This window comes from Felis catus, chromosome E3 (genome assembly GCF_018350175.1).
Source record: "Felis catus isolate Fca126 chromosome E3, F.catus_Fca126_mat1.0, whole genome shotgun sequence".
NCBI lineage: Eukaryota > Metazoa > Chordata > Mammalia > Carnivora > Felidae > Felis > Felis catus.
Genome location: NC_058383.1, coordinates 19,708,722 through 19,728,379, shown reverse-complemented (window position 1 = coordinate 19,728,379; position 19,658 = coordinate 19,708,722). Strand labels below are relative to the sequence as shown.

Genomic DNA, 19,658 nt, shown 5'->3' with positions numbered 1-19,658 from the left:
TAATTTCTTTCTAACGTTCCTTGCTTGAAAATCTCTAAAATAACAACACTCCTTGAGAAAAAGCTTTTTTTTCTTTTTTTTTCTTTTTTTTTAATGAAGGCTAGGGGAAAATGAACTACAGTTCTATCCTGATGACCCAGCCGTCACTTTATCTTGACGCACAGATAGGGCACATAAAGCATGAAGAATAAATTAATTCCTAGATATATTGTACAGGACTTTCCTAAATTAGGTCATAACAGCTTTAAAGGTCAAACAAAGGCAAAAACACTTTCATTCTTAGTACTAAGGCAGCATGTGGCTCCTTGCAGTGAGCTACGAAACTTCCCCATTAGCATTAAAGCCCACATTTAGGACTTACATGAGAAACTGAAGGCGAACAGAAATGAACTGCCATGTAGTCAAAAAACTAAGAAAAACATTCTTATGCCCTTCACTGGAGCATACCAAGGGGTGGGTGGTTAAAATCCTCTTGTGTTTTTTCAGAGCAAGGACAGCTGGCTTGGCAGATGTAATGTTCCTTTTCCATAAAGGAGGCCCTCACCAAAGCCCTCTATTCACCCCAGCGCCGGCCAAGTAGAACGGGTATGCTTTCACCAGAAGGGGAGTCTTCCAGCACAGCACTGATGATGTGCTTTGCCTGCTTCAAGTCCTTCCAGACGTCCACCCTGTCCCCGGAACTAAGTACAAAAGAAACCCCATTACCGTGGTGTCTATACGACAGGTTGTTCCTGATGTATAAACCTACACGCCAAAAGTACATATGTTGTTCCCACACATCGTGCTTTCCTGCCTGGGGTCTCCCAAAGGATGTCAGGCGCAGGCCAACGAAGTTTCCTCACTGTAGGACGCCTGCAAGCATTTCATTTGTCAGCGTGGACCAGCAGGCCCAGAATTTCGCACGGGATGCCTCGAGGGGCCAGTCCCCCCAAAGCTACGCACCCTCTGCTCTCCCTCCCACTCGTCACGGAAAAGCGCCTGTCTCTGTACCCTCTGTCTCGCCCTTCCTGCTCCCATCCACCCTTCACCTCTCTCGATCTGGCTTCTTCTGCTATGCCCCGGGCGCCGGTCCCTAAATGCGGCCCCTCTTCTCGTGTGCCTTCACCCGTAACCCTGGCGCCCCACGCATACCTTTCCTCACCCCTCTTGGCTGGCTTCCCTCTATGCAGTTTCTGCTCTTTTCTTGAAAACTAAACACACAGACAGAAAGACAAAAACAAAGAATATAAACAAACACCTGTACTCCCGTTCATCAGAAGTGACGCTTGTAATTAGGCCACACTACTAATACCCTGTTTGCTTCGACTCTTTTTTTTTTTTCTTTAATGAAAGACGAAAAGAGGATAAAGACCAAGGTGTCTTCTGTTGTCTCCCCAAAGGCAAGCACCTCACAAGTGTGTCTGTCACATATCCTTCCGGTGCACCCTTACATCTTTATGTGCAGATGTGTGTGTTCACGAACAAGAATCCTGGTTTTACAAAAAGCTTAACGCAGTGACATCGTGCAGCGAGTGAAATTTATCCACTTCCTCTTTCACACAACAAGATCTCCCCACACTGACGCTCAACTCCACGAGAGCTACCAATGCAGATCTTACTGACATGCTGGCATCCTTTCTGCTGTTTCTACGGCTCCCTCCCGTCACTGAAAACTCAGCCCGGCCCGGCCTGAGTGCTTCGCCTGTGTTACCTCCCCTCCCCTCTGAGCAGCCCACTGAGGAGATGCTTCAAGCACCCACCCCCCGCACAGGGCAGGGCGGCCCTTGCCCCGGGTCTGGCTGAGTCCAGGGCTGTGCTCTCACCCACTGTGCCGAGCGGCCCTCCCACCGGCCACGGCCAAGGGAGCGCGTTCCCCGGGCCCGGCCAGGAACTCTGGACGCATCTTGTCTCTTAACCCTCCGAACCCCCCTCCCTCCACGGTGTCCAGGATGCTTAATTATCTTCATTTGCGACATGAAGAAACGCAGGCTGGAGAAGATGCTGGGGCCCCGGTGTGAACCACAGCTAGGCCGCTTCAAGTTCCCATGACTGGGCTAAATGTCAGATTTGCTCACAAAAAAAAAAAAAAAAAGGTCAAAGAGGAGGTGAGAAACGGGCTGGCATGAGCCCGAGGAGACCTGCACGCCCAGGTGAGGCGTGCCGCCTGACGGGTGGCGAGGCTCACACCCGTGTCACCAGCCGCCGATGGCGCGGTCCCGGGCACCCTGGGGACAGGGAGACGGTACTCACGGCCATGGACCCGATAGCAGTGCTTCTGCAGGCGTCTCACGCCCCGCTCCTCCAGCACCCCATGAGTCATCAGCAGCTGGAGGAACCGCCGGTGGACGTCGGTCATGATGCCCGCTCTCCGCGCGCCGCCCTGCGTGCACGAAGGCGCTAAGAAAAGAAGCAAAGGACACCCAGTCACCTCTGAGCGCTCCGAAAGCCAAGTTCTGGGGTCTGTGCTTCCTTGTGTTCACAACTAGCCCTCTGTGACAGCTTGCAGACCCCAGTTCATCCCGCCCAAGAGCACAGAAGCAGAAAGGAGGCAAGTCAGGGGCAAGCACACTAGTCCGGGGGGGGGGGAGGGGGGCGGCAAGAAGTGGGGGTCTGGAGCCAGCCAGCACGCCTGGACGCAGCCCGCTCCACACCCAAGTGTGTGAAAGGGGGCGTGGCCCGGTTTGTGACCTATAAGGTGAGCCCACCGCTAGAACGTCCACCGGAGAATTAACGCTGTTCAAGGAGTAGGACCTGTGAAAGCCTGGCGACAGGCTGAGCGCTACCTACGTGTCGGCTGGTTTTACTACCGGGCAGTTCTGGCTCTGAAGCCTGGTTCGGCCACTCACGAGGCTCGCTGGGACCAAGTGTGCCGAGGGCCCGTTTTCTCACGATAAAACGAGAACGGTGTGTGCTGCCTGAAGAACTCCTAGCGGACTTGGCTTAACCAGTGCTAGCTTCCTCCTCGTCTCCCAAACCGCTAACGAAACGACTGTCGCTGTGGGGTGTTTTTTCAATCTCTTGCTCTCTACTAAAACATCGTCTTTCCACAAACCACAGAGATCAGAGCTGATAAATGCATCACATGAGTCCTGATCAAAAAGCCTGCCCTTGCCACGGCGTGGTGGCACCGTGCGGAGGCAAAGGGCGTGGGTTTAGAAATAGACACGTGGTGCCGAGACCAGTGTCTGCCAGACCTGCTCCATCTTAAGAATCATCTAATCTGTGCATGAAAAATACAGATTCCCAGGCCCCTTCGCTGGAGGTTCAGGCCGCAGAGGGGCTGGAATTCTGAGGTTTTAATACACACTCCAGGCGATGCCATGACCGGACAAGAAACTGGCTGTTACCTTGGGCAAATACGGCACGAAAACATTTCTAGCTAACAAGCTTCATCTCCCTAAGCCTCAGTCTTCTCCTCCGTAAGATGGGGATAATAAAAAGCTCTCTTTAAGGCAGAAGATGAGGTTAAAGGAGACAGGACTAGGAGACACACAAGACCAAGCAGCACATCAGCTGGACCTCGGAGGAAGGAAGACACGCCAGCTCATGGCCGGTTTCTCTGCCTGCCTGCGAAACTTCCTTGAGAACAGTTCACCGGAAATGCAGCCTCGACAGATCCTAAATTGGACTCCTCCTTCCCCCTCCTCAACCCTTTTCTTCCTGAGTCCTCTTCATGAATTTCAAGAAACTTAAATAATAAAGAGCAGAATTTAATGAAATTAGCATATACCTGAGATCAACAAAAAGAAAATTAGCCTTTGAAAAAAAAACATAATAGGAGCACTGGGGTGGCCCAGTCAGTTAAGCCTCTGACTTCCACTCAGGTCATGATCTCACAGTTTGTGGGTTCGAGCCCCACAAAGGGCTCTGTGCTGACAGCTCAGAGCTTGGAGCCTGCTTCAGATTCTGGGTCCCTCTCTCTCTCTGCCCCTCCCCAGCTCACAATCGATCTCTCTCTCTCTCAAAAATAAACAAACATTTTTAAAAATTTAAGAAAAAAAAAACACAATAAAAGCGACCAACCTCTGACAAGATCTTCCAAGAGAAGACTAACAAATAAACAATATTTGGAATGAAAAAGGAACACTAATTGCAGAGACATAAACAACTTATAATAATCATGAGTTTTAAACAAGCAAAGTTATAGCAAATCCATTCAAAACCAACTAAAGAATGATCTGAAAACCTAACAGGTTTTATAACCATTGAAGACACACTGTGGGAAATCTATCCCCCAACAAAGAAAACTTTAGATCCGGAAAGATTTATCAAGAAGTCCTATCAAACATTCTAGAAGTGATTTCAAATGTCACAAAACTATCTCAGAGCCCAAAAAAGAGCAAACCCTCCCCAAATCATCTGATAAGGTTGACATATGTTGGGCATTAAAATCTAACAGAGACTTCAAAAGAAAGGAAAATGTATCTTTCAGGAACACAGCTGCAATGGTCCTAAGCAAAACGTTAATCTGAACTAGCAACGTAAAGAGGATAATATACGGTAACCAAGTTGGGTTTATCCGGGCAGCAGTTTAACATTTAAAAATCAGTCAAGGGGCGCCTGGGTGGCGCAGTCGGTTAAGCGTCCGACTTCAGCCAGGTCACGATCTCGCGGTCCGTGAGTTCGAGCCCCGCGTCAGGCTCAGGGCTGATGGCTCAGAGCCTGAAGCCTGTTTCGGATTCTGTGTCTCCCTCTCTCTCTGCCCCTCCCCCGCTCATGCTCTGTCTCTCTCTGTCCCAAAAATAAATAAACGTTGAAAAAAAAATTAAAAAAAAAATCAGTCAAACGTTCTATGTCAATGTCTTAATAAAGCTGGAAAAAAATCAATCAGTGTGAGCCACCACATTAACAGCATACAGAAGAAAAAGCCTACTATCACCTTAAAAGATTCAGAAAATACGATTGATAAAATTCAACAGTCACTGGTACTAAAAACTCTTAACAAACTTGGAATTGAAGGAAACTTCCTTTATCTACTAAAGATATCGGCAAAACCCTACAGTGACCATCATATTTTTAAGGATGGAATGTTGAAAGCAACCACTTTCAAATCCAAACTGAGCCAATGCGACGGAATCGGTGCGATTCCAATCAACATCCCAATAGGCTTCTTGTGTCTGTGAGTGATTTGATGAGATCATTCCAAAATTTACATGGAAAACATAAAGGCGAAACAGCAACGCCATTCTGGGAGAAGATAAAGGCAGGAGGACTTGTTCCACGAGTTAGCAGTTTATTCTGAAGCTCGAGTAAGGAACAATGTGTGACAAGGGTACAGACACGGACCAGAGAAGACCAGTGGGCCAGAACAGACAACTCAGACACAGAAACGCACAGATATGAATACCTGATACGCTGGAGAAATGGAACTCCAGAGCAAAGCAAGCTTTTCAACAAAAGGTGCCAGGGCAACAGATTACCCTTATGTGAAAAAACAGACAGCCCAACCCTCACCTCAGACTATGCATAAAAATCTTTTGGAGGGTGAAGAGCGTAGGAAAGGAAACACCATAAAACTTTTGGACAACAATATAGGGGAACATCTTTCTTTTTTCAAGATTTTATTTTATTTTTTAATGTTTAATTATTTATTTTGAGAGAGAGAGCAGGGGAGAGGCAGAGAGAGAGAGGGAGGGAATCCCAAGCAGGCTCTGCAGGATCGACATGGGGCTCAATCCCATGAACCTTGAGATCATGACCTGAGCTGAAATCAAGAGTCGCACGCTCAACTGACTGAGCCACCCAGGCACCCCGGAGAACATCTTTTATGAGCCAAAGGCAGGGAAGAATTTCTTAAAAAGATACAGAAAGCATAAACCATAGAGGAATATACCGATAAATTCTACTTCATTAAAATTAAAAACCTCTGTTCACCAAAAACAGTAGAGGGTGGGAGAGAAAGAGAGAAGAAAAGCTACAAACTGGAAAGTATCTGACACACAGTGAAGCCACAAAAGATTCATACTCAGAACACACAAAGACTCCCTACATATCAGTAAGGGGAAGACAACTGTAAGCAAGAAATCAGCAACAGAAATGTGCAAAGAGGATGCACAAATGATGAATAAATACATTAAAAGATGCTCAATCTCAAGGTCATCAGGCAAATGAGTATTCAAGCCACGGTGATTAATGTCTTATTCATGCCCAGGTGTAGGCAAAAAGTCTTCAGAATGGCTGAGGCTGGTAAAGGGTAAACTCTTCTTATAAACCACTTCAGACGATTCGATATTAATAGCAAACCCGGGTAGCCCCAGAAATCCACGGTTAGGTATATAACTTACAGAAACTTTTCCACATCTGCCTCAGGAAATGTGTGATAGCAAAAATATCACCACGTGATAGCAAAAATCTGGCAACCGTCTAAATGACAATCAGTTGAAGAACGCCTCCATTTACAATCAGGCCACGGAATTCAAAATAGCCACGAAGCAATGAAAGTAAGTGAAATGGGGCTACTCACGTCAACATGGACATATCTCATATATGTAATGTTACATGCAAAAATAAAGTCACACAAATATAGATTAGGATCCTCTATAAAATATAAAACCTAGCAAAACATACGTGGTAGTCATTACAGATGCATAGTAACAACCACAAAGAAAAACAAGGGATTAGGTAACACAATACAGGGAGGCGGTCGCTTTAGTGACGGGAAGAAAGGATTCAACCTGGACATTACGGATATAGAATTGTTCGATTTCCTAACCTGATGCTGGATATATGGGTGTTTATTTTATTTTTATTCTTTAAATTTACAGTTGCAAACATTTTTATAGATATGTTATAGGTCTTAACATTTTTTGTAACATTTATTTTTGAGAGAGAGAAACAGAGAGCGAGCAGAGGAGGGGCAGACAGAGAGAGGGAGACACAGAATCAGAAGCAGGCTCCAGGCTCTGAGCTGTCAGCACAGAGCCCGATGCGGGGCTTGAACCCACGAACCGTGAGATCATGATCCAAGCCGAAGTCCCAGATATGTTATATATCTTGATTAAAAAAGGATGTAAATATGTTACATACCAGCTGAAATAAATGTTAAAAAGATGAGTTAAGGGGCGCCTGGGTGGCGCAGTCGGTTAAGCGTCTGACTTCAGCCAGGTCACCATCTCGCGGTCCGTGAGTTCGAGCCCCGCGTCAGGCTCTGGGCTGATGGCTCGGAGCCTGGAGCCTGTTTCGGATTCTGTGTCTCCCTCTCTCTCTGCCCCTCCCCCGTTCATGCTCTGTCTCTCTCTGTCCCAAAAATAAATTTAAAAAAGTTGAAAAAAAAAATTTTTTTAAAAAGATGAGTTAAGAGAGACGGAGGGCCCAGGTGATGGGCATAAGGGTGACAAAACAAACAGTTCAGGAACTGTCCAGGTAAGCGAGAAACAGGAGCCTACAATTAAATCAGGACCGCTCTACCTACAATTCTCAAATCAAAAGACGTCCTAAAACCAAAATCTTTTAAGTTTGAAAACCTGACCTACGGTGAGACTCTGTATGGCGGTCCTTTACCTCCTTTGATGTAAATACGCACATATTTAGCTGTGAAAATATTAGTGTATTTGATTACAAAAGGCTGCCCCAGACCCCAATTGAAGGTATGACCTAACATCGAATATATGCATCATATTCCTTTCGAAAATCCGAGAAATTCGGGATTCTGACCACGTCTGGCCTCCGGGCTTTAAAATACGAGGCTGTGGACTTGCACAAAGTAAGGATTTCTAGGACAAGGGCAGAGGGCGGCGAGATAACTGAGGTGGTCCACAAAGGCGACATTTTACGTATTCAGTTCGGACAGAATTCTGTATTTTGCTTTTTTTCACCTAATATTAGGAGCAAAACGCTTTGTCCACCTGGTACTACGATTTAACAATGTCTGTGTGCCGGGGGTCCTAGGTTCCAGCCTACTTTGCCTTCCTGCCCCTCTCTGGGCCTCAGTTTCCTCATCAGGAAATGAGGAGCCCCAAGCCCCCGGGCCCCCAGCGCCACACTCCGGTACAGACACGGGCCGACCCCGGGGCCTGACCCCCACCTTCCGTCCTCCGTCGCCTCTCTGCACGGCCCTCTTCCATCCCTGGCAGCCTCGCGGCCCCGCGCCCGGATTACCCACCGCGGTACCCCGGCGTAGCCCCCGACGCCGGCGGCCCAGGCAGAAAGGCGGCCTCGGCTCCTCCTGCAGGGCGGGGCGAACGCGGGCGCGGCGCTCCCATTGGTGGATGTCACCTATTAGTCCCTCCCCTGGTGACGCACTTCCTGCTTTCCCGCCGCGCCGTTGCCATGGTGCCGCGGAGGCCCTCCCCTAGATGCAGCGTTCGGTTCTTCTCGCGCCTCTCTACGCGCTTTACCCGCTGGGCCCCTGGTTGCCTCCCTCCGCCTGCAGCCCCACAGTGGCACCCCGCGACCTAGGAGTCGGAAGGGGAGGCATGCAGCGGGATCCTCCCCCTAAAAGTCATGGCTCCGCGGACACAAGCCAGTACGCTGCCCCGGGGCCTCAGTGTCCCCATCTGTACAACCGACACTGTGGCCTCAGGGTCAGCAATGAGGGCTCTGTTGTCACATAGCTTGAACTGAAATCCTGGCTCTGCCACCTACTAGTTGTCAGATCTTGGGCAAGTCACTGAGCCTCAGTTTCTTCTTCTGTTAAATGGGGATGATAATGGTCCCCAGGAAATAGTGTGTTCATGAGGTTTTGAAAGAAATCACGCACATTGGAAGAGCTGATTCAATGTGCTACTGTCTTAACTAGGGATTGTTGGGAGAAGCAAATGAAGTTATTAAGAGAAGTGAGTGGACTCTGCCAGGCGAGGGCACTCATTTTACAAACGCTTGCCTCCCAGTTCCCGGGGACGCAGTCTAGCAGGGAAACAGGTAACTGATTACAGAACAGCAGAGTGCAAGCATCTATCTCTGTGATGATAACTTCAAATCCCTACTTGACCGGTTACCGCTCCTGTGATCTTGGACAATTTCTCAACCTCTCTGGACCTCAGTTTCCCTGTCTGCTGAGGGAGGAAAGCTGTAGAGTGTACTAGTTAAGAGCTTGAGCTTGGGGGGCGGCTGGGTGGCTCAGTCCGTTAAGCATCGGACTCTTGATTGCCACTCAGGTCATGACCTCACGGTTGCGAGATCAAGCCCCATCCATTTCCGGCTCTGCCATGACAGCACGGAGGAGCCTGCTTGGATTCTCTCTCCCTCTCCCCCCCCCCCCCCAATAAATAAATAAACTTAAAAAAAAAAAAAAAACACTTGAGCTGGAGAGCTAGACTGTCTGGATTTGAATTCTGGTTCTTAAACTCAGTATCTCTAAGACCCAGGACAAAATACTGAAGCTGTCCATCCCAGTCTGCTCATCTATAAAGCAGGGATAATAATAGCACATTGTTGATACATCGTTGAGAAGAGAGGAGTTCATAGTGCAAACCACTTAGAGTATCTGATGCATAGTAAGGCCTCGATGTGAGTTATCTTTACTAATAAAATACTTTATAAAATGCCTCCGGGGCACTCAGAGAAGAGAACAGCTCTATGGAGACCATCTATGTTTTGTTTACCCTGCATAGTTTTATAAAATTTTGAATTCATTACCAATAATTAAAGCTGAAACATTGCACATAAAACCCTAGGGTATCTGACAGCTCTTGAAAAATGGGGGTAATCCGTGGGCATCGCCCTATGGCAGCCCTTGTTTGAAGTTTGGTAAAGAGTATGCCCCTTTGTGATGACATGTGTGCTTTCCTGGGAAGGGGGGTGGGTGGGTAGAGGAATAAAAACAGAGACCCATGGATAGAAAACACTGGGAACACCGACATTTCAGGATCAAAGAGCCAAGAAAGGAGGTAGAAAGACAAGAAAGGAATTCAAGGCCAAGTGGTATCAGAGGAAAACAGGTGGGAGGGAGTATTGAGTAGCAGGGTGTGGTCTGAATTGTCAGTGCTCTGGAGAGATCAAGAAAGATGTGCCACATAGGGGCACCTGGGTGGCTCTGTTGGTTAAGCATCTGACTTTGACTCAGGTCACGGTCTCACGGTTTGTGGGTTCAAGCCCCCATTGGGCTCTCTGATTCAGTGGAGAGCCCACTTCAGATCCTCTCTGCCCCTCCCTTGCTCATTCTCTCGCTTTCTCACACACACAAAATAAATAAACACTAAAAAAAGAAGAAGAAGAAGGATGTGCCACCCGTTTAGAATGTGATGGCCAACAAGAGCCCATAGAAACAGGAGGAAGCTGGATTGGCCTCCACGACAAGTGAGTGCATGGAAGCTGAAGAAGGGGAGAAGGGGGTGCTGACTACTTCTAGAAAGCGTGGTTTGGGAAGGGGAGACATGAAGAGGAGTAGAGGGAATAACCAATAGAATAAAAAACAGGGGAGACAGGAGAGGATGGGGTCAAGGGCATATGGAGACAGGTTTTTCTTTGACCCCAGAAAGGAAGAAGAGACATTTCTGAAACTGGAGGGAAGGAGGTAAAAATGGTTAGATAAAGAAAGGTTCACCCCTGGTGTTTCCTATTTTCTCCACAAAGCAGCAAAGCTATCATTCTGCTAAACAAAGGAGTTGGGAGACGCTCAGGGATTTGAGGGGAATCAAAGGTTTGGAACACATGCCAAAGGGAAGGCAAAAGTGAGGTCCCAGCTAAGGTTGAAACCATCATAAATGCGTAGGGAGGAGAGTCACTCCCGATCCCCCTCAATCTCCCATCGCCCTACCAGGGGCCCCAGAGCAGAAGCTCTGTGTAGACTCCTCATGGGGTGGGTTTGGGTTGAACCAATACAGCTGACCCTAGAAGTCAGAGCAACTGGAGATTGTTGGTGGGAGGGTCTTTGAAGTCGCCCACCATGGTATGGGCAGGCAGACATAGGAGGGAGAGAAAGTGCTGGGACATTAGCATGGAGGGATACAGCAACCAGAGGTCCCAGTGAGGTGAACTGGCTTCACCAGAAGCAAGTAGTAAGGACTGGCGTTCCAGATGAGTGAGTGACCCACCGGCAGGTGACTGTCCTGCCTCAATGTGACTCCACCCTCAGAAGCTAGCTCAGTGAGTCTCCGTTAGGACCCTCGATGCGCCAGACATTGGACTGTTTGCTACAGAACATTCTGCCAGTTCAAATTTTCTTCTGAAAGTTGGCCCTGAAAGGTCCAGGAGCTACATGGACATAAATTCCTTGTACATAAGGCAGGTGGCCAAGCAACCTGGCTAGAGAGGAAGCCTAGGGCCAAATCATAGGCTAAGAGGGTCGTCTTTTAGCTGAAGACCACAAAAGCTATCGGGGAGGAAGTGATGAGATCAGGTTTGTGTTTTAGAAAAAAAAAAAAACATCAGCACATCTGTTCTTTTCAAACATACTTGGAACATTTACAGAAATTGACTGTATACTGGCCGCAAAGGAAGCCTCAATAAATTCCAAAGAATCTATAGACCACATTCACAAACCACAATGAAGTAAAATGAAGAATCAACAGAAAGACAGCCAGCGAGAAACCCATACCACTTACAGACCTTAAATTACTTACTGAAATTGCCTCTGAGGAGAAGGTCCCGAAGACAAGATTTTTGTTTATCATGTGCATCTGTTACTTACGAAAAATAAAATTAAGCCTGATAAGCATTAAGCTAAGTGATCGTTATATTAGTGTTCATACCTTGGTGTATGTTGAAAGATTGTAAAACATTCTTAAGAGAAAAAGAACATATACATTTGGAAACTGAAAAATACATATGTATTAAAAAGAAAACCAATATGGAAATTACAAAATATTTAGAAATGAATGACAAAAAGAAGCCTCACATAATGAAACTTGTGAGATCCAATTAAAACAACAGTTACAGGGGGATTTATAGCTTTAAATACTTACTATAAAACACGAAAAAATTTAAGTGTTGAATTTAAAAGGTAAATAACAACTAAATAACCCAGAGAAAATGGGGGAGGGGGGGGAGGAAATTATAATAAAGCAAAAGGCAGAGATGAATAAAACAAAAAAGAAAAGAAAATTGATTATAGAAATCAAACACTGGTCCTATTAAAGACTAATAAAATAGACAAACTTCTGGTAGGATTTATCCACAAAAAGGGGTATCTGGTTGGCTCAGTCGGTTAAGCATCTGACTTCGGCTCAGGTCATGCATGATCTTACGGTTCATGGGTTCGAGCCCTGTGTAGGGCTCTGTGCTGACAGCTTAGAGCCTGGAACCTGCTTCGGGTTCTGTGTCTCCCTCTCTCTCTGCCCCTCCCCTGCTCGAATTCTCTCTCTCTCTCTCAAATAAATAAACATTAAAAATTTTTAAAGATTTATATAAAAAATAACACATGTAATGCTATAAATGGCAAAAGAGACATACCAGGTAGAGTATAAAAATTTTAGAAAGCAGAAGAGTATACTATGGACAAATGTATGCCAATACATTTGGAAATCTAGATAAAGGGGGAATTTTTGACAAAAATACAAATGACAAAACTTGGCCCTGGAAGAGAACAGACCAATAATCACCCATGAAACTGAAAAGCGACGGATCTTCTCCAACTCTGAAAATGCCCAGGCTGAGATAGTTCAACTAGAGTGATACACACACATACAAATGCAAAATATAAAACAAACTATATTATGCAAATGGCACCAGGATATGAACAGGACAGAGAAGTCTACCCAAGCATTCTATGGGCTAATCTAATCTAGGTACAAGAACAGCAGAATTAAGGAAAACCTCAGGTCCATGTATATTATAAGCAAGGATGCAAAAATTGAGTCTCTCGGTGTCTCACAAGGCTGTCTCTTATGACGAGAGATGTTGAGCATCTTTTCATGTGTCTGTTGGCTGCCTGTCTGTCTTCTTTGGAAAAATGTCTATTCAGGTCCTTTGCCCATATTTAATTGGATTTTGAATTATTATTATTATTATTATTATTATTATTTTGGTGTTGAGTTGTATAAGTTCTTCATGTATTTTGGATACCAACCAGGTAAATGCAAACCAAAACCACCAGATATCATCTTACACCTGTGAGAATGGCTAAAATTAAAAAGATAAGAGATGACAAGTGCTGGTGAGGATGTAGAGAAAAAGGAACCTCCGTGCGCCATTGGTGGGAACGTAAATTGGTGCAGCCACCGTGGAAAACAGCATGGAGATTCCTCAAAAAACTAAAAACAGAAAATACCATATGATCCAATAATTCCACCACTGGGTTTTTACCCAAAGGAAACAAAAGCACTGATTCAAAAAGATACATGCACCCCTATGTTTCTTGCAGCATTATTTGCAATAGCCAAGGTATGGAAGCAATCTACGGGTCCAGACCTAGAGGCTATTTATGCTAAATGATATCAATCTGACTAAGACAAATACCATACGATTTCACCCATATCTGGAATCTAAAAAACAAAACCAGTAAATAAGCAAACAAACAGCAGAACCAGACCTATAAATAGAACAAACCGATGGCTGCTGGAGGGAAGGGGGTGGGGGATACAGGCGGCCAGTTACAGAATGAATAAGTCATGGGAATGAAAGGCACAGCATAGGGAATACGGTCAATGATATTCTAATGACACCACATAGGGACAGATGGAGCCCACGCTTACGAACACAACGTAATGTGCAGAGATGCTGAATCACAGGGTTGTACACCTAAAACTAATGTAACATTGTGTGTCAACAATACTCCAATTAAAAAAAAAATGTTTTTAAACAGACCATCTCTTCCAGAAGAGGAGATTCAAATGGCTAAAAAGGAAGCATGGAAGGATGCTGATCTTACTATCAGTTGGAAATACAAACAACAAAAAGATACCAACTTTCCCCCATAAGAATGACAAAATGTTGCCTAGGTAGGGAGAGGGAAGGGAGACCAGCATCCCTACGCACATCTGGAGGAGTTGTAAATATCAGAGTTGCTCTGGAGAGCAATCTGGTCTGGAAACTCTACTTCCAGGAATTTCACTGGAGAAAATCTCCCTTGTGATCTTGAGAGGTTTGCTCCAACAGTGTTGCCGATAGAAGAAACAATGCAAACGTCCTAACTATCCATGAACAAGGAAACAAAACAGCAAAATATTCATGTAGGATGGCTAATCCTATGACATTAAGAGGGATGAATTCACTCACAAGTATCTATATGGATGAGTTTTGTTTTGTTTATTTTTTTATTTTTATTTTGAGAGAGACCGAGAGCGTGTCAGCAGGGGAGGGGCAGAGAGAGAGAGAGAGGGAGAGAGAGAGAGAATCCTAAGCAGGCTCCACATTATCGGCATAGAACCCAACGTGGGGCTCGATCTCATGAACTGTGAGATCATGACCTGAGCTGAGGTCAAGAGTCGGACACTCAACCAACTGAGCCACCCAGGCGCCCCTGTCATGTTCAAATGTTAAATTAAAATAGCAAAATGTATATAAATGTATACATTGAATGAATGAATGTATATTCATATAGTGGTTGTCTACTTTTCTGATCGGGGCAAATATGCCTGAATGCTAACAAATATGCCTAAATGCTAACAGAGGTTAATGTTGGGTGGTGGGAAAGTGAATGAACGTTATTTTGTTCACTTTCACTCTTCTGTATTTAAAAACAATTTCTAGGGGCACCTGGGTGGCTCAGTCTGTTTAGCCTCCGACTTTGGCTCAGGTCATGATCTCCAGGTTCGTGAGTTCAAGCCCCGCATAGGCTATCTGCTGTCAGCACAAAGCCCACTTCAGATCCTTTGTTTCCTTCTCTCTCTGCCCCTCCCCGGCTTGCTCTCTCTCTCTCTCTCTCTCTCTGTCAAAAGTAAATAAATCTTTTAAAAATAAATAAATAAAATTTAAAAACAATTACTCGGGGCGCCTGGTGGCTCAGTCATTTAAGCGTCTGAGTCTTGATTTCGGCTCAGGTCTTGATCTCACAGTTTGTGAGTTCGAGCCCCATGCCAGGTTTTGTGCTGATAACGCGGAGCCTGCTTGGGATTCCCTCGCTTTCCCTTTCTCTCTCTGTCTCTTCCCTGCTCATTCTCTCTCTCTCTCTCTCTCTCTCTCTCAAAATAAATAAATAAATAAATATTTAAAAAATAAAAATAAAGACAATTTCTGATAGGAAGTGTGAACACAAGGACAAAAATCATATTTTTGGTTTTTCTAGAAGTACACGGCCATCAGTGGAAAGGGTGAGGGGCAAGATGAGGTTTCACCGGAGTCCTGGTCAGACCCTTTCCACTTTCCTTTGATGGTCCTCTTTCACACCTACATACTCACGTGTTTTTTGGATTCATCACATTTTAGGTTGGACCCGGTGGAGGTGACGGGTCCGAGCCAGTGGGGCAGAATGGGAAAGTGATCTCCCTCTACTCATCCTTCCTCCTGGAGGGATGGTGGCAGGCCCCAAGTGTCAATTGTAAAATCAATTCCTGTTTAAAGTCCAGGAAGACTCAGACACAGGGTTGAGAAATATCCCCGCTCCCCAAGGCAGTGTAGACCGCTCAGTCTTTCTAAAGGGCAATTTGGCCACGCTCCTCGACAGCACACACACATCATGTTCGTTGACCTTGTAATTCCACTTCTGGGAATCCATCTGAGGGAATAATCAGACATGCACCCAAAGGTTAATGGACAAAACCAAAAAAATGCATCAGAGCCTTAATTTTATCAGGAAGAATGGCAACAATTTGAATGACTCCAAATAGCTTTATAAAGAGAGGAATGGTTGGAATAAATAAAAATTCTGCAGAATATTTGCAGAATATTACATAACTGAAAAGTCATGTTTTCAAAGCATAGTTGAAGTCAGAAAAAAGAAAGCCATAATGCAGAATATTGTAAGAGAGAGAGAGAAAACTAGAAGAATATATACCAAAATTTTATCAGTGACTATCCCGGACTGGGAGGATTATAGGTAAATTTTTTTTTTCTTGTGGCTTCCTTATATTTTTCAACTTCTTTCCAAAAGCATTTTTTTATTTTACAATCATAAGAAATACTGTATTTCGGGGCGCCTGGGTGGCTCAGTTGGTTGAGCGTCCGACCTCGGCTCAGGTTATGATCTCGCAGTTTGTGAGTTCAAGCCCCATGTCAGGCTCTGTGCTCAGATCCTGGAGCCTGCTTCGGATTCTGTGTCTCCCTCTCTCTCTGCCCCTCCTCCACTCATGCTCGCTCTCTCTCTGTCAAAAATAAATAAACATAAAAAAATAAAAAAAGAAACACTGTTTCCAAAATAAATGGAGTCTGTGATCATAAAGATTTGGAGGGGGTCTAATAAGACTGATCTTATGTACAATTAGGAGATAGTTAAAGCCATGTATATACAGCGTTCTGAGAATTGTTTCATGCGAGCGAATTTTCCCTAGAACTAGATTATCCCTTCAAGCACAGGCATGCTAAAACCTTTTTCTATTTTCTGTATTAGTGGTTCTAAAATATAGACTTATCTGCTCCTGTAAGCAATGACTTTTCTTGATGAGTACAGGACGTCTCTGAGGACAATGACTACATCTCGGGCTTTTTTGCTTTTCCGTGAAATATCCCAAGACTGCCGTTGCTTGTTAATTATTAGAAATGAAAAGCCAGGGGCGCCTGGGCGGCTCAGACAGTTAAGCGTCCGACTTCGGGTCAGGTCATGATCTCGCGGTCTGTGAGTTCAAGCCCCACGTCAGACTCTGTGCCGACAGCTCAGAGCCTGGAGCCCGCTTCCGATTCTGTGTCTCCCTCTCTCTCTGCCCCTCCCCTGCTTGTGCTCTGTCTCTCTCCGTCTCAAAAATAAATAAAAAACATTTTAAAAAAATTAAAAGAGAAAGGCCAGAGCTTTTCATTATTTCCACTTCCTTCCCCATGTCAAACCACCAGCAGTGCTAATCTCTTCTTATAACGGCCTTCTCTTAACGCCCTTCAGCCTGAGCAAACAAACGTCCAGTCCTGTTGGAAAAGTGGCCATAAATAAATAGATAAATAAAGCTAAATATGCATAAAGTGCGCGTGTTTTAGTATGTAGAATTTCTTACACTTATTGTACACTTATTTTGGGACTCTGCTCTGCCTGTTTCCTCCTTCTTAACTCTTTTCTTTCTTTTTGTTTTCTTTTAATATGTATTTATTTTTGGGAGAGCGCACAGAGGGGGACAGAGGATGTGAGATGGGCTCTGTGCTGACCGGCTGACAGCAGTGAGCCCGATGGCGGGGCTCGAACTCACGAACCCGCGACATCATGACCTGAGCTGAAGTCGGATGCCCAACCGACGGAGCCACCCAGGCGCCCCATTCTCCAGTCCTTTCTAAAGAGATGGTGAGGCTACGGGAGAAGGGGTTTCCACGTGAGGTGCAAGGTCTTAGTGATCTCACCGACTCACAAAGAAAGCAGAGCAAAGGGTGAATTCGGGGCAAGCTGATCAAAACCCCAGATCCAGGGTGGTTCCAAATGGGCCTTTTAAGGGCTCTCGGACTGTAGGGACCATCTGCCTCGCACAGGGGCATCCCCGCCCCGGCTCCTCCGAGGGTGGTCCGTGAGCCAACAGCATGGGCACCACAAGGGAACTTGACAGACCAAGATGAGTCTGAGGGGCTGCCCCAACCTACTGGAGCAGAATTGGTGTTTCAGCGAGGTCCACAGCTTGCGTAAGTTTGAGGAGTGCTGAGTTCAAACACACTTGCATTTATTCACCCATCCCAGGTCCCACGCTCTTAAAGCTTACTCCAACAAAAATATTCTCTCTCTCGTTCTCTCTCTCTCTCTCTCTCTCTCTCTCATTGGCAGCAGGTTGTAAATTGTTTTCGCGTCACACACATTTCTTTTCAAAGAAATAAGCAAAAGCAGGGTCGCCTGGGGGGCTCAGTCCCTTAAGCCCCCGACTCTTGATTTCAGCTCAGGTCATGATCTCACGGGTTGGTGAGTTCGAGCCCCGCATCAGACTCTGAGCTGGCAGTGTGGAACCTGCCTGGGACTCTCTCTCTCCGCCCCTACCCTGCTCCCGCTCGCGCGTGCGCTCTCTCTCAAAATAAATACATTTTTTAAAAACTTAAAAAAATACTAAAACGGACAAAAAGCAGACGATTTCCTCTTCTCTGTGGTTCTCCATTGGTTCCACAGCTTCCTGGGGGAACTTTTATCTTTTTTTTTTTTTTCTGATTTGAAAATTATGAATTCCTTTGGGAACAACCGGAAAACAGTTGCAGATCTTTGCATCTCCCTTGTGCCTACAATATGATGTTAAACATCAGGATTGGGGATGGGGGGGTGGAGACATAAAAACTAAAAGCCGTACATAAAGTGTCCATCATGAAGTGAGCTCAGTGAATAGTGTTGTCGTTCCGATGTTTCAAAAGTATTTTACTCTTTGGCATCTCATAAAGGGTTTTTTTTTTTTTTTTTTAACGTTTATTTATTTTTTGAGACAGAGAGAGACAGAGCATGAACGGGGGAGGGGCAGAGAGAGAGGGAGACGCAGAATCGGAAGCAGGCTCCAGGCCCTGAGCCATCAGCCCAGAGCCCGATGCGGGGCTCGAACTCACGGACCGCGAGATCGTGACCTGAGCCGAAGTCGGACGCTTAACCGACTGAGCCACCCAGGCGCCCCTCATAAAGGTTTTTTTGAAGTTATGACAAACAGTTATGAGATTATGTATGTAATATGATATATAGAGATTTATATGACATATATGATATGACATGAAATGATATAATATATATGATATATAGAGATGTCATATGAAATATATGTATAGTACTATCATCATAAAATAGAGAGGTAATCGTATTTTCAAATCTCTTAATCAAAATTCACTTGCAAAAATTGGGGTGCCTGGGTGGCTCAGTCGGTTAAGTGTCCGACTTCAGCTCAGGTCACGATCTCACGGTGCGTGAGTTTGAGCCCCGCGTCGGGCTCCATGCTGACAGCTCGGAGCCCGGAGCCTGCTTCAGATTCTGTGTATCCCCCTCTCTCTGCCCCTCCCCTGCTCATGCTCTCTCTCTCTCTCTCTCTCTCTCTCTCTCTCAAAAATAAATAAATGTTAAGAAAAAATTTAAAATTCTCCTGCAAAAATATAAATAAATAAAATAAAATGCACTTAGACCCTCCCTAGCCAAAAAGTATATAATCAGTTACTCCCCACAAAGCCAGCACAGCTCTTTCTGCCCATGGGTCCTGTCCCTGTGTTATAATAAAAGTACCTTTTGTCACCAAAAGAAAAAAACAAAACACAAAAAAACCTCACTGGCAAGTGGTGTTGGGAACCAAGGTTGAAAAGAAAGCACCTAGCTGACTCACCAAAATTTTCATTTTCATTTAATTTTTGTGTTCGTCCTAATGAGTGATCAAGAGGCTTGGAAGGTGTCCAGCAGTGTGGTAAGATGCAAAGGTTAGTGTTAGTCCTTAGAGTCAGGTTGATGAAAAAAATAGCTGATAAAAAAAAAAAAAAGATAGATACATGTTAGTAATGCACTTAAAGAAGAAACTGCTAAATGCTCTTAGAATTTACCAGTTGAGCTATTTTAGGTGCCAAAAACGAATACATTTTTTAAAAACTTAAAAAATAACAAAATGGGCAAAAAGTAGAGGATTTCCTCTTCTCTGTGGTTCTTCATTGGTTCAATAGCTTCCTGGGGCACTTTTATTTGATTTTTCTCTGATTTGAAAATTATGAATTCCTTTGGGAACAACAGAAAAATAGTTGCAGATCTGGATAACTCTGGATAACTTTAGCAAAAATACATGTGTATAAATACAAAAGTT

The 19,658-nt window shown here is 45.1% G+C and overlaps 1 protein-coding gene across 4 annotated transcripts in view; it reads right to left on the bottom strand.

Annotated features, from left to right (window-relative positions):
- NSMCE1 (NSE1 homolog, SMC5-SMC6 complex component) overlaps positions 1-8,195 on the bottom strand; it is a 31,138-nt gene extending 22,943 nt beyond the window's left edge. For 2 of the 4 annotated variants that reach the window (XM_045048172.1, XM_045048173.1), the window contains exons 1-2: positions 8,081-8,195; positions 2,230-2,376 (exon numbers count right to left, since the gene is read on the bottom strand). In XM_045048172.1, the coding sequence (XP_044904107.1) occupies positions 2,230-2,376; positions 8,081-8,180 (247 nt within the window). In that variant the 5' untranslated portion in view covers positions 8,181-8,195. Of the gene's footprint in view, positions 1-2,229; positions 2,377-8,002 lie in introns of all 4 variants that reach the window. The other 2 variants (XM_023246775.2, XM_023246776.2) reach the window with 2 other exon arrangements.
- Positions 8,196-19,658: the final 11,463 nt, after the last annotated feature.